The sequence below is a fragment of the Nomascus leucogenys genome, chromosome 13, assembly GCF_006542625.1.
Source record: "Nomascus leucogenys isolate Asia chromosome 13, Asia_NLE_v1, whole genome shotgun sequence".
Lineage (NCBI taxonomy): Eukaryota > Metazoa > Chordata > Mammalia > Primates > Hylobatidae > Nomascus > Nomascus leucogenys.
Window position 1 is genome coordinate 28,636,112 of NC_044393.1, and position 23,762 is coordinate 28,659,873.

The window sequence follows — 23,762 nt, forward strand, 5'->3', positions numbered from 1 at the left end:
AGGCACACACCAACATGCCCGGCTACTTTCTTTGTATTTTTAGTAGAGATGGGGTTTTGCCATGTTGGCCAGTCTGGTCTCGAACTCCTGACCTCAGGTGATCCGCCCGCCTCGGCCTCCCAAAGTGCTGGGATCACAGGCGTGAGCCACCGCGCCCGGTCTTCTGGCTCTTTCTAAAGATTGGGATTTCCTAAGGTCCTATTCTGTTCAACCTCCATTGAAAAGTGTTGGGGTGGAGTTTGGGAAGGAGGGGCTGAGGAGTGAGGCTGGTGGGGAATAAAGAGAGGGGATATGAGAAGCCCCGAGGTCTGGGGTCAAGGAGACAGGCGTGGGGGAACGATTTGAGCCACTGTGACGTGTAGTGGGGGGAGACAGCAGGGAGGCGCGTGCCCGGGCACGACAGCTTGGTGCACAGCCGAGAAAGCAAGCGCGCGTGCGCGTAGCGGCCTCTCTGCGCCTGCGCCGCCCTTGCTGGTCTTTCGCCGGCAAAAAGAGGACGTAGGAAAGAGGACACCGGAAGCTCACTCTTCACCCGGAAATGGTTATTGAGGAACATGGCGTTGCTGGTGCGAGTCCTTGTGAGTGAAGGAGTAATTTTCTACGGTAGCTCTCTGGGTCCCGGGTTGGAGTTCGACAAGGCAGGGCGAGAGGAAGTGGAAGGAACTGCAGGAGGGGAGCCTGTGTTATAGCTAGGCTGCGTGGCCGCTTTTCCATGGGGAAACTGAGGCAGCTTCCTACCTCTTCCTACCCCCGTTTTGACCTTAGCTCTCCCATCTTTCGAGAAGGGGAAGAGTGACATCTGGCCTTTATTTGATGGTGTTTGCTTTTCCTTCCCTTCCCCATGTACCTTCTTCCCCTCAGGGAGAGGAGCGTGTAGGACACTGATTGGAGTTTCAGGAGACCTGGGTTCTAGTCCCTGACTGTCACTGATGCATAGTGACTTTGAGCAAGTCACTTTTGGGCCTCATTGACCTTATGTGAAAAACGAGGACATTTATCTCCTGCAGTCCCTTTAGATTCTGAGATTCTCAGGGTTTCTTTCATAGGTAGTAAGTCAGTTCTTAACTGTACAGTTAAGTGGATATATAGATTATTAGATTGAAAGCTGCGTGAGAATTGGAGCCATGTCTGTCTCGGTCGTTTTCACTTTGGCACATCATAGGTGTTAAATGATTACTTGTTGAATAAATGAATGAAGTAAGGAAAGACTACTAGACTCTTTAGCACCTGTGTGTGAAACTACTGCACCTCTTGAGATTTAGTCCTGATCCTTCCAGCATACTCTTTTCTCTAGGAATTAAAGGAGAAAAGAAAGTGGCAGCAGAAAAAACGTTAGGATACAGAGCTTAGTTTTTAGTCATGGAGGGATGGGAGAGTGTATAGTTTTAGCAAGTCTTCAAAAACTGGGTCAAAGACATTGTTTTTCATAGTAGACATGGTCTATTCCTGCCTCTGGGTAACTTTTGAATTGTTATTTTATATTTGTATTTTTGATCTTTTTATATATGTCTTAGAAGGACGACAGTTTTACTTCTTGTATTCCTTGCCAGCCTAGCAGAGTGAGATACCCTCGACTGCTGTTCAGTAAATATTTATTTGTAGGGTAGCCCCTGTAACTGCCAGAAAGATTCACCTGGTGAAGTGATTGTTTGATTTCAGGCCAGAAATTGATTCAGAAATGAGGACTGCTGGGGAAATGGCAATTAGGATGTTCTGAATTTAGTGTTGTTTTTTTTTTTTAAATCCTTTCCCTCCCACCCTTTAGTTTTTGTTTTGTTTTGTTTTGTTTTGTTTTTGAGGCAGAGTCTTGCTCTGTCGCGGAAGCTGGAGTGCAGTGGTGCCATCTCGGGCTCACTGCAACTTCTGCTCCCGAGTTCAAGCGATTCTCCTGTGCCAGCCTCCCGAGTAGCTGGGATGGCAGGCATGCACCACACCACACCTGACTAATTTTTGTATTTTTTTTTTTTTTGAGATGGAGTCTTGCTCTGTCACCTAGGGTGGAGTTCAGTGGTGTGATCTTGGCTCACTGCAACCTCTGCCTCCTGGGTTCAAGCAATTCTTCTGCTTCAGCCTCCCAAGTAGCTGGGATTACAGGCGCCTGCCACCACACCTGGCTAATTTTTGTATTTTTAGTAGAGATGGGGTTTCACCATGTTGGCCAGACTGGTCTCAAACTCCTGACCTCATGATCCGCCTCCCTCGGCCTCCCAAAGTGCTGGAATAACAGGCATGAGCCACCGAGCCTGGCCTGATAACTAACATTTTATAGGGCACTTACTATGTGCTAAGCACTTTAAAATACTTACCTAATCCTTATAACATCCCTTTGGAAAGGAGGGCGTGTTATTTCCTCTATTTTACAGATAAGAAAACTGAACCACAGAGAAGTATTCCTGGCCAGGTGCGGTGGCTCACACCTGTAATCCCAGCACATTGGGAGGCTGAGGTAGGTGGATCACTTGAGGCCAGGAGTTCAAGACCAGCCTGGCCAACGTGGTGAAACCCTGTCTCTACTAAAAATACAAAAATTATCCAGGCCTGGTGGTGGGCGCCTGTAATCCTAGCTACTTGGGAGGCTGAGACACGAGAATTGCTTCAACCCAGGAGGCGGAGGTTGCAGTGAGCTGAGATTGTGCCACTATACTCCAGCCTGGGTGAAAGAGTGAAACTCTGTCTCAAGAAAAAAAAGTATTCCTAAAACATTCTTGTTAGTCTTGCTTTATTTTTTCCTCTTTTTGTCTTGTCAGCCAATATTTTCCCTTCTCCAGTGATGGGTTTGGGAAGGAGGAGGAAACTAAAACACTGCTATCATTGAATGACTACAGCAGAGAGCCTGGACATTTGATCAGTGGAACTGGACATGCTTATGGTTTTTATGAGTTGTCCTGGGCGTTGCTGATCGTTTCTGCTTTTCTTTGGAAATAGTAAAAATTGCAGAAAGCCACCCTGTACTTCAGAAAATTTTTAAAAAGTTGTGGTAAAATACATATAACAAAATTTACCTTTTAAACTTTTTTTTTTTTTCCTGAGACGGAGTTTCACTCTTGTTGTCCAAGCTGGAGTGCAATGGCGTGATCTTGGCTCACTGCAACCTCTGCCTCCCGGGTTCAAGCGATTCTCCTGCCTCAGCCTCCTGAGTAGCTGGGATTACAGGCACGTGCCACTATGTTCAGCTAATTTTTTGTATTTTTAGTAGAAATGGGGTTTCACCATTTTAGCCAGGCTGGTCTCGAACTCCTGACCTCAGGTGATCCGCCCGCCTTGGCCTCCCAAAGTGCTGGGATTACAGACGTGAGCCACTGTGCCTGGTCACCTTTGAAACTTTTTAAGTGTACAGTTCTGTGGTATTGAGTGCATTTACATTGTTGTGCCATCTGTACCACCCTTATCCACAGAATTCTTTTCGTTTTATAAAACTGAAACTCTGAACCTATTAATAACTCTCTATAGTCTTTTCTCCCCAGCCCCTGGCAGCCACCATTCTACTTTCTATCTCCATGAGTTTAACTACTCTGTGTACCTCATATAAGTGGAATCATACAGTATTTGACCTTTTGTGACTGGCTTATTTCATTTAGCATAATGTCCTCAAGGTTCATCCATGTTGTAGCATGTGTCAGAATTTTCTCTTTTTTTTTGGAGATAGGGTCTCACTCTGTCATGCATGCTGAAGTGTAGTGGCTCAATCATAGCTCACTGCAGCCTTGACCTCCTGGGCTCAAGTGATCCTCCCACTTCAGCCTCCTGAGTAGATGGGACCACAGGCATGTGCCACCACGCCTGGCTAATGTTTTTTTCTTTTTTGTAGAGATGGGGTCTCCTTATGTTGCCCAGGCTGGTCTTGAACTCCTGGGCTCAAGCAATCCTATTGTCTTGGTCTCCCAAAGTGCTGGGACTACAGGCGTGAGCCACTATGTCCAGCCTGTTTAATTTGTTGAGGAATTGTCCCACTGTTTTCCACAGCAGATACACTGTTTTACATTCTCACCAGCAGTGCACAAGGGTTCCAGTTTCACCACATCCTTGCCGACACTTGTTATTTTCTGGTTTTTGTTTGTTTGTTTTTGAGACAAGGTCTTGCTCTGTCACACAGGCTGGTGTGCAGTGGCCCAATGACAGCTTACTGCAGCCTCGACTTCTGGGCTCAAGTGATCCTCTCATCTTAGCCTCCCGAGTAGCTGGGAATACAGGTGTATGCCAACACTCCCAGCTAATTTTTAAATTTTTAGTAGAGAGGAGTTCTTGCTATGTTGCCCAGGCTGGTCTCAAATTCCTGAGCTCAAATGATGCTTCTGCCTCGGCCTCTCGAAGTGTTAGGATTACAGGTGTGAACCACCACAGGTGGCCTTATTTTCTGTTTTTTGACAATAGCCATTCTAATGAGTATGAAATGGTGTCTCATTGTAGTATTGATTTACATTTCTCTAGTGACTAGTGATATTGGGCACCTCTTCATGTCTTTTTTCTTTTTGAGGCAGAGTTTCGCTCGTGTTGCCCAGGCTGGAGTGCAATGGCATGATCTTGGCTCACCACAACCTTTGCCTCCTGAGTTCAAGCAATTCTCCCACCTCAGCCTCCCAAGTAGCTGGGATTACAGGCCTGCGCCACCATGCCTGGCTAATTTTGTATTTTTAGTATAGACGGGGTTTCCCCATGTTGGTCAGGATGGTCTCAAACTCCCGACCTCAGGTGATCTGCCTGCCTCAGCCTCCCAAAATCCTGGGATTACAGGCGTGAGCCACCACGCCCAGCCTTAAATTTTGAATTTTTTGTAGAGATGGGGTTTTGCTATGTTGGCCAGGCTGGACTTGAACTCCTGACCTCAAGTGATCTGCCCATCTCAGCCTCCCAGAGTGCTGGGGTTACAGGTTTGAGCCACCATGCCTGGCCTATTGCCTACTTTTTTGATGTCATATTCAAGAAATCATTGCAAAATCCAATGTCATGAGGCCATTCCCATAAGTTTTCTTTTAAAAGTTTTATCATTTTAGGTCCTACGTTTTGGTCTTTTATCCATTTTGAGCTAATTTGTGTACATGTTACAAGCTTTTACTATATTTTATGAGCTGTTTACTTAGCGACTGCCCTGGGATTACAATGAACATCTTAATTCATAACAGTCTTGTTTGGATTAATACGAACTTGATTTCCGTAATATGTAAAGACTTTCTTTCTATATAGCTCTGTTCCTTCCCCCACGTTGTGTTACCGTCATCTAAATTACATCTTTATGCATTATATGTTTACCAATGTAGATTTATAATTATTTCTTCTTGTAGTTGTCTTTTAAATTAAAAAGAAAAAGAATTACAAACAAAAAATTCATTTGTACTGTATTTTTTATTTACTTAAACAGTTACCTTTACCAGTCTACTTTATTTCTTCATGTAGATTTGAGTTATTCTGTAGTTTCCTTTCATTTCAACCTGAAGGTCTGCCTTATTCTTGCAGGGCAAGTCTACTACTGACAAATTTTTTCCATTTTGTTTTTCTGGGAAATCTTCATTTTTCCTTCACTTTCGAATAATAGTTTTGCTGGATATAGAATTCTTGTTTGAAAACCTTTGTCTTTCCATGTTTTGACTATTTTATCCCACTGCCTTCTGGCTGCTACAGTTTCTGAGAAGAAATCAACTGTTAATGTTCTTGAGGATGCTTTGTATATGATGAGTTTCTTCTCTTGCTCATTTAAAGAATCTCTTTGTCTCTTGGCAGCTTGCATATGATGTGTCTGTGGCTCTCTTTGTGTTTATCCTATTTGGAGTTAGTAGAGCTTCTTGGATTCCTAAATTACCATTTTCCATTATGTTTGGGATGTTTTCTGCCATTATTTCTTCAAATATTTTTCTGTCCTTTTATTTTCTTTCCTTCTGAGACTCTAATTATACATATATTGGTGTGTTTGATGGTGTCCCACAGTCTGAGGCTGTTAAATTTGTTCTTTTTTTTTTTATTTTTTTCTTTTTGCTTTTCATTTTGAGGCTATTGTCTTTATTGCTTTTTCTTTCTGTTCCTTGGACTGGATGATCTAAATTGACCTATCTTCAAGACCACTGATTCTTTTCTTCTGCCTGTTCAAATCTGCTGTTCAGCCCCTCTAATGAGTTTTTCATTTTAGTTGTTGGACTTTTCAATTCTAGAATTTATTTTGTCTTTAAAAAAATAACTTCTCTTTCTGTTGATATTCTCTTTGGCGCCATCTCGGCTCACTGCAACCTCCACCTCCCGGGTTCAAGCAATTCGCCTGCCTCAGCCTTCTGAGTAGCTGGGATTACAGGTGCCTGCCACCATGCCTGGCTAATTTTTGTATTTTATTATTATTATTATTATTATACTTTAGGTTTTAGGGTACATGTGCACAATGTGCAGGTTTGTTACATATGTATCCATGTGCCATGTTGATTTCCTGCACCCATTAACTTGTCATTTAGCATTAGGTATATCTCCTAATGCTGTCCCTCCCTAATTTTTGTATTTTTAGTAGAGATGGGGTTTCACCATGTTGGCCAGGATGGTCTCAAACTCCTGACCTCAGGTGATCCACCTGCCTTGGCCTCCCAAAGTGCTGGGATTACAGGTGTGAGCCACTGCACCCGGCCACTTTCCTATAGTTCTTTAGACATATTTTCATTTAGGTCTTTGAAAATATTTGAAATAGTTAAAAATCTCTTTGTCTGCTGCCTGGGTTTTCTTAGAGACAGTTTCTATTGATTGCAGTTTTTTCCCCCTGTGTATGGGCCATACTTTATTGTTTCTTTGCATGTTTTATAACTTTTTTTTTGTTGAAAATTGGACATTTTAAATAATGTGGCCACTCTGGAAATCAGATTATTTCCCTTCCCAAGGTTTGTTGTTGTATTTTTGTTTAGTGACTTTTCTGAATTGATTCTGTAGTCTGTATTCTTTGTTGTTTGTGGCCACTGAAGTCTCTGCTTAGTAGTCAGGTAATGATTAAACAAATTTCTTTAAATTTCTGTTAAATTTCTTAAAATTCTGTTCTCACTGCCTGGAAGCAGTGAGTATCCCAGTTTTTGCTGTGGGGCTCTGTGTGCACGTTGGGATGTACCCATAACACTCTGCCAGGCATTCGATAACTCTGCCTTAACTTTCACTTGCTGCTGTGCAGAACCTCAAGGTCAACCACATGTAAGAGATGTTCTTAGGTCTTTCCTGAGCATGTGCACAGCTTTGGGTATGTGCACAGACCTGGCTATGTTCATGGCTTCCTAGATGCCCAGGAATATGTTGTGGCTTTTCTAAGCCCCTGTGGACATCTCATTCCCCAGCTTGTCCTTTAAACCTTTTTGGTTAGCCTGTTGTTTTCTTCACCTTTTATTCACTGCCTCAGGAAGCCATGAAGTCAAACAGTTATCTCTATTTGTTTTCAACCGCTGCTCCTGGGGAAAAGGTTTTTTCACACTGGGTGAGTTCTAAGACAACTTTGAAATAGGGCCTTCTTTTAAATTTTTTTTTTTTTTTGAGACGGAGTCTCGCTCTGTCACCCAGGCTGGAGTGCAGTGGTGTCATCTCGGCTCACTGTAAGCTCCGCCTCCCGGGTTCTCGCCATTCTCCTGCCTCAGCCTCCCGAGTAGCTGGGACTACAGGTGCCCACCACCACCACGCCCGGCTAATTTTTTGTATTTTTAGTAGAGACGGGGTTTCACCGTGTTAGCCAGGATGGTCTCGATCTCCTGACCTCGTGATCCTTCCGCCTCGGGCTCCCAAAGTGCTGGGATTACAGGTGTGAGCCACCGCGCCCGGCCTGAAATAGGGCCTTCTAAGGAACTGTCAGACAGATTGAATAATGCCAGTTCTTTTTTTTTTTTTTTTTTTTTTTTCAGATTCATGCTTCTTTTTTTTTTTTTTATACTTTAAGTTCTAGGGTACATGTGCACAACGTGCAGGTTTGTTACATATGTATACATGTGCCATGATGGTGTGCTGCACCCATTAACTCGTCATTTACATTAGGTATATCTCTTTTTTTTTTTGAGATGGAGTCTTGCTCTGTCGCCCAGGCTGGAGTGCAGTGGTGCAATCTCAGCTCACTGCAAGCTCCGCCTCCCAGGTTCACGCTATTCTCCTGCCTCAGCCTCCCAAGTAGCTGGGACTACAGGTGCCTGCCACCACGCCCGGCTAATTTTTTGTATTTTTAGTAGAGATGGAGTTTCACCGTGTTAGCCAGGATGGTCTCGATCTCCTGACCTCGTGATCCGCCTGCCTCGGCCTCCCAAAATGCTTGGATTACAGGCGTGAGCCACCACGCCCGGCCTAGGTATATCTCTTAATGCTATCCCTCCCCCCTTCCCCCACCCCACAACAGGCCCTGGTGTGTGATGTTCCCCTTCCTGTGTCCATGTGTTCTCATTGTTCAATTCCCACCTCTGAATGAGAACATGCAGTGTTTGGTTTTCTGTCCTTGTGATAGTTTGCTGAGAATGATGGTTTCCAGCTTCATTCATGTCCCTACAAAGGACATGAACTCATCCTTTTTTATGGCTGCATAGTATTCCACGGTGTATATGTGCCACATTTTCTTAATCGAGTGTATCATTGATGGGCATTTGAGTTGGTTCCAAGTCTTTGCTATTGTGAATAGTGCCTCAATAAACATACGTGTGCATGTGTCTTTATAGCAGCATGATTTATAATCCTTTGGGTATATAACCATTAATGGGATGTCTGGGAATAATGCCAGTTCTTTGTAAGGCTTTGATGAACATCATCCCCATTCTGGAGTCAACTTGTCTCCTGAGGAGACTAGTTCCTTTAGTGGTTGTTGCTATTTAGAAACCACATCTGGGTGCTACATGTGCTCATTGCTACTGGAGTGTCATTGTCTGCAGGCCCTACCAGGATGTGGGTAGGAAATATATATATCTATATATACACATAAACATGCATGTATCTTTTTCTTTATATTTTAAAAGCCTGCACCAGTTATTCTAAATTCATTCTAATACCACAGGGTTTGTTCTACTCTTTTGCCTTGCCACATTTGTTAACTCCTTTCTCTGATAGAAACCTGACCCCTTACCCTTAATGTATTTATTGATTTATTCAAATCTTTCCTGTATGTAATCTTTTGAAAGCTCAGATTGAAAAATCCCAACAAAGTGGGAGGAGGCAGTGTATAGGTAATTTTTTTTTTTTTTTTTTTTTTTGAGATGGAGTCTCGCTCTTGTCCCCCAGGCTGGAGTGCAATGGTGCGATCTTGGGTTACTGCAACCTCCGCCTCCCAGGTTCAAGCAATTCTCCTGCCTCAGCCTCCCAAGTAGCTGGGACTGCAGGTGCATGCCCCCATGCCCAGCTAATTTTTTTGTATTTTAGTAGAGACGGGTTTCACTGTGTTGCCCAGGCTGGTTGCAAACTCCTGAGCTCAGGCAGTTCACCTGCCTTGGCCTCCCAAAGTACTGGAGTAATTTTTTGTTGTTGTTTGAGATGGAGTCTCACTCTGTCACCCAGGCTGGAGTACAGTGGCAGGATCTCTGCCTACTGCAACCTCTGCCTCCCGGGTTCAAGTGATCCTTGTGCCTCAGCCTCCCGAGTAGCTGGGATTACTGGCACGCGCCACCATGCCCGGCTAATTTATATATATTATATATATATATTTTGTTTGTTTGTTTGTTTTTTGAGACGGAGTCTCGCTCTGTCGCCCAGGCTGGAGTGCAGTGGCACGATCTTGGCTCACTGCAAGCTCTGCCTCCCAGGTTCACGCCATTCTCCTGCCTCAGCCTCCCAAGTAGCTGGGACTACAGGCTCCCACCACCACACCCAGCTAATTTTTTGTAATTTTAGTAGAGGCGGGGTTTCACCATGTTAGCCAGGATGGTCTCAATCTCCTGACCTCGTGATCCGCCTGCCTCGGCCTCCCAAAGTGCTGGGATTACAGGTGTGAGCCACAAAGTGCTGGGTTTCTGTTGAAAGACACCCTATTTAATATACATTGTTGATTCATTAACATTGAACTCACAACCAACAGCACGATAACTCACTTAGCAAAATTTACCTAATAAACATATTTTCCCATAAGGCACATTTTGGCCTTCTTGCACTCAGCAATGCTAGATAGCATTTCCATACTACACTTGGGGGACATTTTAAAGATGGGATTCACCAACAAAAGCACAAAAATATGAAAAATATGGCACTAAACAGGCCATGAAAAGAATACTTGTTACAGTATGAAAACTGAAACAAGAAGGTGGAATGTTGACCCATCTCAGCTAGGAACACGCACATTGGCAGCTCAAATTTCTTACCCCTCTGCAGATGTCCACAAATGACTACAAAAGTGCCATGAGTATTGATTTCGGGGTTTCAAATAAATTTTAGCAACCAAACCAAACCAAAGTGCTGGGCCACCACAGCCAGCCTATATTATATATTTTTTAGTACAGACGGGTTTCACTATGTTGGCCAGGCTGGTCTCAAACTCCTGACCTCAAGTGATCCACCCACTTCAGCCTCACAAAGTGCTGGGATTACAGGCGTGAGCCACTATGCCCGGCCTGTATTCAGTAATTTATGAAGGAATGGTTAAACATTCTCTTCCCTCTGTGGAAATATCCTTTTGTATTATAGCATGCCACATTGTAACTGGAAGAAAAGTTTGTTACTGTAGTATCTGTTCTTTGGACTCCGGAATTGAGTTAGTATCCATGGCATTTGGAATATAGGCACCAGCGGTGACTTACAAAGTGGATTTCGGCGGGGCATGGTGGCTCATGCCTGTAGTCCCAGCACTTTGGGAGGCTGAGGCTGAGGGATCACCTGAGGTTGGGAGTTCGAGACCAGCCCGACCAACATGGAGAAACCCCGTCTCTACTAAAAATACAAAATTAGCCAGGCATGGTGGCACATGCCTGTAATCCTAGCTACTCGGGAGGCTGAGGCAGGAGAATCACTTGAACCCAGGAGGCAGAGGTTGCGGTGAGCTGAGTTTGCGCCATTGCACTCCAGTCTGGGCAACAAGAGTGAAACTGCATCTCAAAAAAAAAAAAGTGGATTTCATGTTTATAATTGATTTTCATTTTTCACAGATTCTCTATCTGTGAACTCACCTAGTTGCTAAAATTTATTTGAAACCCCAAAATCAATACTCACGGCACTTTTGTAGTCATTTGTGGACATCTGCAGAGGGGTAAGAAATTTGAGCTGCCAATGTCCGTGTTCCTAGCTGAGATGGGTCAGCATTCCACCTTCTTGTTTCAGTTTTCATACTGTAACAAGTATTCTTTTCATGGTCTGTTTAGTGCCATATTTTTCATATTTTTGTGCTTTTGTTGGTGAATCCCATCTTTAAAATGTCCCCCAAGTGTAGTATGGAAATGCTATCTAGCATTGCTGAGTGCAAGAAGGCCAAAATGTGCCTTATGGGAAAATATGTTTATTAGGTAAATTTTGCTAAGTGAGTTATCGTGCTGTTGGCTGTGAGTTCAGTGTTAATGAATCAACAATGTATATTAAATAGGGTGTCTTTCAACAGAAAACCATAAAACAAGGTTATGTATTGATTGGTTGATGAATGTTGTGACCAGAGGCTTGCAGGAACCTAAGTCTGGCATTTCCTCTAGAAGCAATGGTTCAGTATTTGCTAACTCAGTGTTTGTGGTGATTTTATGGTGAATAACTAGAATCCACTACACCTATAAATCGTTTTCTAGCTCATGAATGAGCCAAGGAAAATACTATGTATCTTAAAAAACCACATGCAGAAATAGGCCTGTCAGTGGACTGATTAAAGGGTAGTCAGTACAAGAGGTGGTATGTCAGAATGTTTTGAAATACTGATGTAAAAATCACTGCAATTAACAATGTGCACGGGAAACAAAAACATGAAGCCTATCTTAAAAATTTTGGTTTTGGCCGGGCATGGTGGCTCACGCCTGTAATCCCAGCACTTTGGGAGGCCGAGGCGGGCCGATCACAAGGTCAGGATATCAAGACCATCCTGGCGAACATGGTGAAACCCCGTCTCTACTAAAAATGCAAAAAATTAGCCGGATGAGGTGGCGGGTGCCTATAGTCCCAGCTACTCAGGAGGCTGAGGCAGGAGAATGGTGTGAACCCGGGAGGTGGAGCTTACAGTGAGCACTCCAGCCTGGGCAACGGAGTGAGACTCCATCTCAAAAAAAAAAAAAAAAAATTTTTTTTGGTTTTGAAGTGTTGGAAAGGCAAAATGACAATAAAACTAGTTCCCACTTAGTAACAGTGCATTTATCTTAAGTTAAAGGAATAATTTTTGCCATTGGGAATGGCTATAAGTGTCTTTTGAACTTGGGAGAAGTTGAGATGTACTAATTGTTATAGGCCTAATATATTAGACCTTAAGAGAGAGAGAAGTACTTCCACAGATTTATATTTATAGATGAAGTGGTGGAAGAGGTGGAAAGGAAAAAGGACGAGTAGAGGCCGACACGGTGGCTCATGCCTGTAATCCTAGCACTTTGGGAAGCCGAGGCGGGTGGATCACCTGAGATCACGAGTTTGAGACCAGCCTGGCCAACATGGTGAAACCCCGCCTCTACTGAAAATGCAAAAATTAGCTGGGCATGGTAGTGCTCCCCTGTAGTCCCAGCTACTTGGCAGGCTGAGGCAGAATTGCTTGAATCCGGGAGGCGAAGCTTGCAGTGAGCCGAGATTGCGCCACTCCACTCCAGCCTGGGTGACAGAGTAAGACTCCATCTCAAAAAAAAAAAAAAAAAATACTGAGTAGAGCCAGTAGAACCAGAAGCTGGCATCTAGGCAGATTTCTTTTTTTTTTTTTTTTTTTTGAGTGGAGTCTTGCTGTGTCTTGCAGGCTGGAGTGCAGTGGCCTGATTTTGGCTCACTGTAACCTCTGTCTCCCGAGTTCAAGCGATTCTCCCTGCCTCAGCCTCCTGAGTAGCTGGGATTACAGGCGCCTACCACCACGCCCGGCCAATTTTTGTAGTTTTAGTAGAGATGGGGTTTCGCCACGTTGGCCAGGCTGGTCTTGAACTCCTAACCTCAGGTGATCTGCCCGCCTTGGTCTCCCAAAGTGCTGGGATTACAGATGTGAGCCACTGTGCCCGGCCTAGAGAGATTTCTTGAAGTAATTGAGCTTATAGTTTGGGTTGGAGTGAAGAGGAGAGTCCCAGAGGAAATTACTACAAGGGAATTAGCATGTGTGGAGGGGAGCAGTGATTCCCAAACGAGAGAATCTGAGTCAGGTTTTGAAACTGTTGAGTGGAAAACACAGTAAGTATTAAGAGTTTAGAGGGGTCCAGTTGGTAAAGACCAGTAAGGATCAGGTGTTTAAGTTTCAATAAAGAGATCCTTGGAAACCACTGCAAGCTTTTGAGAAAGGGAATAAATGCCAGATTCCAAACAATATTTTAAGAAAACGGTTTTTGCTTCTCTGGCAGCTTGCTGGGGAAAGCACGGCTTGCATACTTCGGTAACAGTTGTTCATAACAGTGATGCCTTTGGTTATGTTTTTCTGTTATCAAAGTGCTTTTAGAAATGTTCCTGGGAACACTCCTGTGAGATAGCTTTTATTATTCCCATTTTTCATGAGGGAAAATGGAGACCCAGATTGTTGAGTAACCAGTTCACAGCTATTTGATGGCAGGCTTGGGATTACCCTTTCTGTTACACTTCAGTGGTTTCAATTAAGGATTTGGACAAGAATTGTTGTAGGATTGGAGAAGGAAAGAACAGCTGATTGTTCCTTTGTTCTAATAAGAACTGATTTAAAAGTATTGGCCTAAGACCAACCAGAGCCAAAATTACAGAGAAAAATTTTGTTGACATTGGAAATTACATGATGAAATTCTTCAGAAAATCTTCCAAAAGTTTGCATTGTTTCAACTTGTAATTTCCTCTTGCTCCCCCTGCCCCGCCCCCGCCTTTGGCCCTGAATCTGAAGCAGTTTCCTCTTATCCCATACTTAACATTTTTAGTACAGGAACATCTGACATTGAATGTTTCTGGTAAATCTGTCAGTGTTTGTAAAACAAAACACCAGTAACTGTCTGTCACTTGGAAAACCATTTCAACTGATGCAACCGCAGCTCAAATAAAATATTTTTAGCTCCACTTTTCATTTGAAATATAAGGTGCTGTAAGTGGCAATTATACAATTTTAGAACTGTGAGACACTTTAGAAAGCATCTGTAGGTTTAAAAATTTAATGCCTTTCTCCACCCCACCTCAACCTGTTTCTACTCGAGGAAATGGACATTCAAATTCAACTTAATATTGTGCTGAACATACTGCAAGGTACATATGTTAATTTTAAAGAAAATCCTGAGAAGTAGGGATTTTGTCTTTATTTTTGATAAAAAGAGACAACCAAGGCTCACAGAGGTGATTATCTAATATGTAGCTTCTGAACAGTACTTTCTGCCTTTAGTTATGTGGCACTTTCCACAATATGCTATTTTAATTGGTTTCAGACTAGGTCATATAGTGTTAGAGCTAGAAGGTACCTTGCAGATACTCTACCCTTTCGTCCCATAAATGAGCAAGGATTCTAGAGTTGGGTTGCCTGGGTTCATGTCTTAATCCTGCTGTTAGAACTATGTGACATTGGGAGGTTGCTTATCCTCTCCATGCCTCAGTTTCCTTTTTTGTATAAATGGGATAATGATATACCTACATGAGTGGTGATTGTGAAGTTTAAATGAGTTCATATTTGTAAAGTACCAGAAAAGTGCCTGCCATCAAATGCTCATTAAGTATTCCTCATAATTGCTATGAGGAAACTGAATGTCACAGAGGTTAAATTACTTGTAAAGATAATGTTAGAGTAGCTGAATTTAAACTAGAATCTTTGACTCCTAGTACAGTTGTCCCCAAGTATCCCTGGTCCTTTGGTTCCAGGACCTCCCTCGGATAGCAAAATCCATGGATGCTCAAGTCCTTGATATGAAGTGGCATAGTATTTGCATATAACCTATGTATATCCCGCCATGTACTTTAAATAATCTCTAGATTACTTACATTTAATACAATATAGGTGCTATGTAAATAGTTGTTATACTGTATTATTTAGGGAGTAATGACAAGAAAAAAAAGTCTACATGTTTAGTACGGCATGTTTTTTTTCCTGATTTTTTTTTTTCTCTTTTTTTTTTTTTGAGACAGTCTCGCTGTGTCACCCAGGCTGGAGTGCAGTGGCACAATCTTGGCTCACTGCAAGCTCCGCCTCCCGGGTTCATGCCATTCTCCTGCCTCAGCCTCCTGAGTAGCTGGGATTACAGGCGCCCGCCAGCATGCCCGGCTAATTTTTTTGTATTTTTAGCAGAGATGGGGTTTCATCGTGTTAGCTAGGATGGTCTTGATCTCCTGACCTCGTGATCCGCCTGCCTCGGCCTCCCAAAGTGCTGGGATTACAGGCGTGAGCTACCGCGCCCGGCCTGATTTTTATTTTTGAGACCGAGTCTCCCTCTCTATCGCCCAGGCTGGAGTGCAGTGGCACGATCTCTGCTCACTTGCAACCTTCGCCTCCTGGGTTCAAGTGATTCTCGTGCCTCAGCCTCCAGAGTAGCTGGGACTACAGGTACATGCCACCATGCCCGCACTTTTTTTCCTGAATATTTTAATTTGTGGGTGGCTGAATTCATGGATGCAGAACCCATGGCTATGGAGGGCTGACTGTGTTGTACATTAATGCTTGGCAAAGGATTTTCAAGCAATTTATGTATCTGGTCCTCATTATGGCCCTATAAGGTCTACAGGTCAAGTGAAGAAAACCCTCAGATCCCTAGAGTTGGTTCCTAAAATTAAGATTTCTAATGCTGTGTACATGGCTATCATTTATACAGTGGAATGTGTTTCAGGCTCATAAAATAAAGCAGACTTCTCACTTAGCAAGAGAGAGCTCTCCCTTTCTCCAGCCTAGCCTCTCACTTTGGCCAAGAGACCTTTCTGAAGTGAGCTTCATGTTAAAGGGAAAACGTGAATTTCAGTTTTAGCTTGAACAGCCATTTAATCTCTTGTCTTGGAAATCAAGTTGCCCACGTGTGTTTTCCCACTGTAAAACTTCTACCCTAGTTTCCTCCTCCTTTTGGAGATGATGATGATCTCAGCATTCCTTACTATAAAGGGATTCTATGAAGATCAGGTAAGTAAGTCAGTGTTTATGAAAACACATTGTAAGCCAGGCACAGCTATGCAAGCCTTTAGTCCCAGCTACTTGGGAGGCTGAAGTGGGAGGATCACTTGAGCCCAGGCATCAGGCATTTGAGGCTGTAGTGTGTGCAGTGTTAGCACCATGACTAGGCACTGGATTCCAGCCTGGGGAATGTAGTGAGACCGTGTCGCTAAAAAAAAAAAAAAAAAGAGGCCAGGCACAGGCACAGTGGCTCACATCTGTAATCCCAGCACTTTGGGAGTCCGAGGTAGGTAGATCACTTAAAGTCAGAAGTTTGAGACCAGTCTGGTCAACATGGTGAAACCCTGTCTCTGCTAAAAATACAGAAATTAGCCCGATGTGGTGGCTCATGCCTGTAGTCCCAGCCACTCGGGAGTCTGAGGCATAAGAATTGCTTGAACCCAGGAGGTGGAGATTGCAATGAGCCAGGATCATGCCCCTGCATTCCAGCCTGGGTGACAGAGCCAGACTCAGCCTCAAAAAAAAAAAAGCACTGCAAACTGTAATTTGAATTATAATCTAATCATAAAATGCCAGAAGTCTGCTTATTTTGTTTCTCTTCCCAGAGGGAGCCCATGCCCACTGCTTGAGTCACCTATTACCAGAATTATTTTAGTCTGTGGAACCAGTAGTAGGCAGTGGTATATCTTATCCTTGGAGAAATGAGCATGTGGAGGCTTGGTCTTGGTCCCGTTTTGGAAGTTCTTCATTCATGTGATACCCCATTCTGGCAGGACTTCTAAACTTAGGTACTAAAGGCCAGATCTGGAATGGTCCTGAGTGTAGTCGCTTCTGTCCCTGTGGAATTAGTGTGCCACCCTCCTGGCCTGTGGCTGCAACCCAGATATGATATTGTGAGAGAAGAAATATATATTTGGTCTTTATCCCTGGTTCCTGGCACAGAGCTCTTGAAACCCTTGCAAAGTGATTGGGGTGAGAGGAGTGTCTTTCGTTATTTATAATAAGCCCCTTTCAACCATACATGAGTTTATGGGTTTTTTTTTTTTGTATAGCTGGGGGCCTCGCTTTGTTGCCCAGGCTGGTTTCCACCTCCTGACTTCAAGTAATCCTGCTTCAGCCTCTCAAAAGTGCTGAGATAATAGGAGTGAAGGCATGAGCCTCTATGCCCGGCAGTGAGTTTATGTTAATAAGGTGACTCTTGGAGGGTAGAGGCTAGTTGCTAGAGGAACAAATATGTGTGTAGAAGGTTGGAACTCGTAGTTTCTCCCACTCCTCCCTGACTTTTGGAAGGGGAGAGGAGCTGGAGATTGAGCTGATGACCAATGGTCAGTGATAATCAATCATGTCTACATAATGAAGCCTCCATAGAAATCTTTGGGTTTGGAGAGCTTCTAGGTTAGTAAACATATCAAAGTGTAGGGAGGGTGGCACACCCGGAGAGCAAGCTCCTACCCCATACCTTGTCTTTTGTATCGCTTCTATTTGGCTGTTCTCGAGGTGTATCCGTTATAATAAACTGATAAACGTAAGTGAAGTGCGTCCCCGAGTTGAGCCATGCTAGCAAATTATTGAATCTGAGGAGGCAGCTGTGGGAACCCCCAATGTATGGACAAGTTGGACAAAAGTGTGAGTAACCTGGGGACCCACTACTTGTGATGGGAGTCTGAAGTGGGGGACAGCCCTGTTGGATGGCGCTGTGAGGTCTCTGCTAACTCCAGGCAGTTAGTGTAAGAATTAAGTTAAATTGTAGGACACCCAGTTGGTGTCTGCAGAGAACTAGAGAATTGCTTGGTATGGAGACCCCTTGCCCCTGCACATTTGGTGTCAGAAGCAGAGTGTTGAGTATAGAAAAAAGAGTTTTTTATCTTCACCGTAAGTTCTCTGAACCCTGTCATTTAGAATTTTTGTGGAGGCTTATTGTTGGCATGATTGATTAAATCACTGAGTACCGGTGATTGGCTCAGTCTCTAATCCCTCTCCTCTCCTGGAGGTGGGGATGCCGTGAGGAGTTGGGGCTGAGTTCCAACCCTCTACTCCTGTGGTTGGTTCCTCTGGCAACCAGCCTCCATCCTGCATGAATCACCTCATTAGCATAAACTCAGGTATGGTTGAAAGGGGCTTATTATGAGTTACACCCCCATCACTCAGAAATTCCAAGGGTTTTAGGAGCTATGTGCCAGGAACTAGAGATGAAGACCAAATATATATTTCTAATCATATTACAGTGTCACAGGTGCACTCTTTGCCTTCCATGTAGGGAGTATGATTTAGATTCCTGACAGATTATTTTTTTCTTTCTTTAGAGGAACCAGACTAGCATTTCTCAGTGGGTTCCAGTATGCAGCCGATTGATACCTGTGTCTCCTACCCAAGGACAGGGGGACAGGGCTCTGTCTGGCACTTCCCAGGTAAGATTTGTTCTTTTGCTTAGTATGAAAACCTTAGTGTTTATGTGCAAATGTCATATATTTATAGATTAGGCAACCAAATTGTGTGATGGAAAAACCTCATGAGAGCACTCTGGGTCTCTGTGGTGCCAGCTTAGGACTGATTTCCTAAAGTATGGTGTCTAGGGCGTTGCTTCTAAATACTCTAGCAGTGGAACTTAGCCTAGGATACCATGCTACAGTCTGATGATTTTTACTGTTAGGGAATTTTTCCAGATATTCATCTCTGAGTTAACCTTTTTCAGTTTTCTTTTTGTAGCCATCTTGTGCTACTTTTATTAGGGTGTGATAATTATTTCTTTTTCCTTTATATGAATATAAAATCCAAGAAACAATTATTTGAGGTATTCATTTACCGTTGACCACCTAATCATTACAATGTAGTTTACCTTGGACCTTGTGTGAGGGGTTTTCTCCCTTCCTGATTTTTGTTAATAATACAAATAATTTAGTAATAAGGGAAATAAAAATCACCTATAACTTCAAATCTGAAAACGTCGGTATTTTCATCTCCTCTGGTTCTTTTTCAGCCTCTGTGTGTGTGTGTGTTTGTGTGTGTGTGTGTTTGTGTGTGTGTGTGTATGTATATGTAATTTTATTCCTGAAGTACCCTAACAAATGTCCACAGAAGTTTATATTCTGGTATCTTTTCACTTATTAGAGTGGACATTATTCATATTGTTTTGATAGACTTTGTAATTAAAAATTTAATGACCATATAATATTTTATTTACTTAGCCTTTGATATGAAAATCATTTCCTTTTTTTTTTGCCATTATAAGCTTTAATTTTCTTACCATTGTCTTAGCACATATTTTTTTCTTACTTTTAATTACTTATTAAATTCCTAGGAAGGCATACCTTGGGTCAGAGTATGAACAGTTTGCCTCTTCAAAAGTTTGTTTTAATTTATGCTGCCACCAGCAATGTATATATAAGTAGTTTTTCATCATTACCTCTCTCAAGTTGAATTTTTTTTAACTTAAATAAATTGGGTAGGAAATGTTACCTTTTGTTTTGTTTTGTTTTGTTTTTTTTTTGAGACGGAGTCTCGCTCTGTCGCCCAGGCTGAAGTGCAGTGGCGCAATCTCAGCTCACTGCAAGCTCCGCCTCCTGGGTTCACGCCATTCTCCTGCCTCAGCCTCTCTGAGTAGCTGAGACTACAGGCGCCCGCCACCACGCCCGGCTAATTTTTTGTATTTTTAGTAGAGACGGCGTTTCACCGTGGTCTCGATCTCCTGACCTCATGATCCGCCCGCCTCGGCCTCCCAAAGTGCTGGGATTACAAGCGTGAGCCACCGCGCCCAGCCAGTGTTACCTTGTTTTACCTTGTATTTCTTTGTTTAGCTCTCAGGGTTATGTATTTTTTCTGTGTTGATCAGTAGTTTTTCAGTTTGTGAAAATTGTATGCTTATGGCATTTCTCCATTCATCTGTTGGGAACTCAGTTTTCTTACCAATTTATGATTTTTATCTGTAGTCATTAACTTTCTTTTTCATATTTGATGCAATTAAAAATATGCTACATGTAATTATATATATTATATAATTTATGTAACATATATAATCTACTTAAAAATTCCCTCCAATTAATGTGTAAGCCTTGCCCTTCTGGGGACATCTTGTTTTTTTCTTGTATTTCCTGGTCTTTTCACTATGCCTGGCACAGAGTAGTCATTAAGTGTATGTTGAATGAATGGAGAATATGCCTGTGCAGAAGAGGCATCTACTTTGGGTAGTTATGCAGGTATTTCTTTTCAGAGCTGGGGCTGTGTTCTGTTACTTTTTGTACAAATTTTTAATAGCATTTGTTATTTGTATGTGTGTAGATGGTAGGGGAAAATAACTCATTATATGAATCTCTGACTTGTGCCCTACTCTTTGGGTCAGTAAACGTTTCATGAGCACCTGATAAGTACCGGGTGCTGTATTAGGCTCTGGGACAACATTATAGCAAAGCATTTATGTAAATAACTTGGGGTGGTTTATCTCATGTTGACCAGATGTAATTTTAGTCATTGTAAATCAACTGGATGTTTTGTCGTATCGACTGTAACTTACTGGAGTATCTTCCTATCTTTGAGGTCCCCTGGTTGGAAACTTCTGCTTCAGAGTGGCATCCTCAGGTACATGTCTCACAGGGAGGAAGATATGGCTCAGAATGAGAAAGAGTTTTGTTAATTAGAATTGTGCATAATGGGATGTGTGGGCTGCGTTTTCACACAGTAAATTTACTCTTACTGGAAATATTCAGGCAGTGGTAGGATGAATGTATGTCAAGGGCCTGACATAAAGGAATCCTTCCTTCGATGAGTGGTAGTATCAGGTATCTGTAAGATAATGTCCAGTGCTATAATCCTATTATTGTTTTCGAAGAGCTAGAGACATACTTTCAGCTTTGTCTTAATTAGCCTCTTGAAGTTGTGTCTACTTAAAAATATTTCTTAAATTTTGAAATAATTTTAGACTTATGTAAGAGTTGTAAAAGTAGTAGCATTCCCAAATAGCCTTCATCTGGCTTGCCCTAATGTTAACCTCTTACATAACCATGGTGCAATTACTGAAACCAGGAAATTAACATTGAAATACTATTAATTAGTCTATTTGTTCCAATTCTGTCAAGTTTTTTTTTTCTCGTGAATGTCCTTTTTTGGTCTGCGATAACAAATCCAGTTGTCATATATTCTTAGTCATCTCCAATCTGTTACATTTTCATTTTTTTTTTTTAAGACAGAGTCCCACTCTGTCGTCCAGGCTGGATGACACTATCTTGGCAGTGGCACTATCTTCCTCACTGCAACCTCCACCTCCTGGGTTCAAGTGATCCTCCCACCTCAGCCTCCCAAGTAGCTGGGATTACAAGTGTGTGCCACGACACCTGGCTGATTTTTGTATTTTTGGTAGAGACGGGGTTTCACCATTTGATGAACAGGCTGGTCTCAAACTCCTGACCTCAAGTGATCCACCCCTCTGGGCCTCCCCAAGTGCTGGGAATATAGGCGTGAGCCACTGTCTGGTCACATATTCTTTTTCTTCTCAAGATTTAGACACTTTTGGAGTACTAGTCAGTTATTTGTAGAATGTTTCTCAATTTGAGTTTGTGTAATATTTTCTTTTCTTTTTTCTTTATTTTATTTTATTTTTTATTCATTTTTTTGAGACAGAGTCTTGCTCTGTCACCCATGCTAGAGTGCAGTGGCACGATCTTGGCTCACTGCAACCTCTGCCTCCTGTTCAAGTGATTGTCTTGCCTCAGCCTCCCGAGTAACTGGGATTAGATGTGCCCGCCACCACACCCAGCTACTTTTTGTATTTTTAGTAGAGAAGGGGTTTTGCCACGTTGGCCAGGCTGGTCTGGAACTCCTGATCCGAGGTGATCCGCCCACCTTGGCCTCTCAAAGTTCTGGGATTATAGGTGTGAGCTACCACCTATAATATGGAAAGCCCGGCCTTTCTAATATTTTCTTATAATGAGATTGAGGTTATGCATTTTTGGCAAAAATGATGTTATTCCCTTCTCAGTGCATCATATCAGGGGATACATAATGCTAGTAGGTCTTAAAACTTTGGCCACTTGGTTAAATTGGTGTTTGTCAGGTTCCTGAACTCTAAAGTTAGTATTTTCCCTTTGTAATTAGTAAGTATCTTGTCAGGAGATACTTGGAGACTGTGCAGATACCCATTTCACATTATACTTTTGCTTACTAATTTTAGCAGTCATTGGTGGTTTTTTTAATGATATGTTAACATTAAATTTATTGTCATAACCATTATAAGTGTACAGTTCAGTAATGTTAATTTAAGTATATTCACATTGTTTTGCAACAGATCTCTATAAACTTTTTTATCTTGCAAAACTCTATGCCAAACACTAATTCTCTCCCTACCCTGCTTTTCTGCTTTCTGTTTCTATGATTTTTTTTTTTTTTGAGACGGAGTTTCACTCTGTCGCCCAGGCTGGAGTGCAGTGGTGCAATCTCAGCTCACTGCAACCTCCGCCTCCCAGGTTCAAGCATTTCTGCCTCAGCCTCCTGAGTAGCTGGGATTACAGGTGCTCACCACCACGCCTGGTTAATTTTTGTATTTTTCGTAGAGACGGGGTTTCACCATGTTGGCCAGGCTGGTCTCAAACTCCTGACCTCGAGTGATCTGCCCACCTCAGCCTCCGAAAGCACTGGGTTTACAGACATGAGCCATCACCCCCGGCTTTGTTTCTATGATTTTGACTACTTTAGGATACTTCATGTGAGTGGACTCATACAGTTTTTGTTCTTTTATAACTGGCGTATGCTTATTTCACTTAGCATAATGTCCTCAAGGTTCATCTCTGTTGTAGCACATGACAGGATTTCCTTCTTTTTTTAAGGCTGCATACTCTTCTATTGTATATTTTCTTTATCCATTTGGATCAACGGACATTTGGGTTCCTTCTGTCTCTTGGCTATTGTGAATAATGCTGCAGTGAACATGAGTGTACAAATATCTTAGAGGTCCTGCTTTGAATTCTTTTGGATATATACCCAGAATTAGGATTGATGGATTATATGATAATTGCATTGATGGTTCTTCGCTGCAGTGATCATTACTGTGGTGTTTATCTAATGATTTTTTATTTCCATCATTCCTACATTTATTAACTGGAACTCTATTGTAAGAAAGAGCTGTCACTTCTTCCCCATTTATTTATTTATTCAATTATTTATTTATACCAGTACGAGCTCATGGATATTTATTTTCTTCTGAGTTATAATTCATTTTCTTTTCTTTTCTTTTTTTTTTTTTTTTTTTTTTGAGATGGAGTCTCGCTCTGTCACTCAGGCTGGAGTGCAGTGGCGAGATCTTGGCTCACTACAACCTCCGCCTCCCCGGTTCAAGCAATTCTCCTGCCTCAGCCTCCTGAATAGCTTGGATTACAGGTGCGAGCTACCATGCCCAGCTAATTTTTGTATTTTTAGTAGAGATAGGGTTTCACCATGTTGGCCAGGATTGTCTTCATCTCTTCTTTTTTTTTTTTTGCACACAAAACAATAAACATTTTCTAAAAGTACATACAAACAAAAAGATGCATATCAAACATATTAGGAAGGTTGCCCGTGGGAAGACGGGGAATAGAAATGGGGGGTGGAAATTAAAGAAAATAAATGAGAGAGGGACTTTGTATGGATCAATGATAATAACTCAATCCTCTATTTGACAAAGAAGAAGGAGAAGGAAGAGGAAGAAAAAGAAAGTGGG

At 42.4% G+C, this 23,762-nt stretch overlaps 1 protein-coding gene across 5 annotated transcripts in view; it reads left to right on the forward strand.

The window, feature by feature from the left end:
- Positions 1 to 374: 374 nt before the first annotated feature.
- Positions 375 to 23,762, forward strand: part of LOC100579420 (ubiquinol-cytochrome-c reductase complex assembly factor 1) — a 117,688-nt gene continuing 94,300 nt past the window's right edge. For 3 of the 5 annotated variants that reach the window (XM_030826267.1, XM_012511944.2, XM_030826265.1), the window contains exons 1-3: positions 501 to 578; positions 18,385 to 18,489; positions 20,612 to 20,653. In XM_030826267.1, the coding sequence (XP_030682127.1) occupies positions 555 to 578; positions 18,385 to 18,489; positions 20,612 to 20,653 (171 nt within the window). In that variant the 5' untranslated portion in view covers positions 501 to 554. Of the gene's footprint in view, positions 579 to 18,384; positions 18,490 to 20,611; positions 20,654 to 23,762 lie in introns of all 5 variants that reach the window. The other 2 variants (XM_003273569.2, XM_003273570.2) reach the window with 1 other exon arrangement.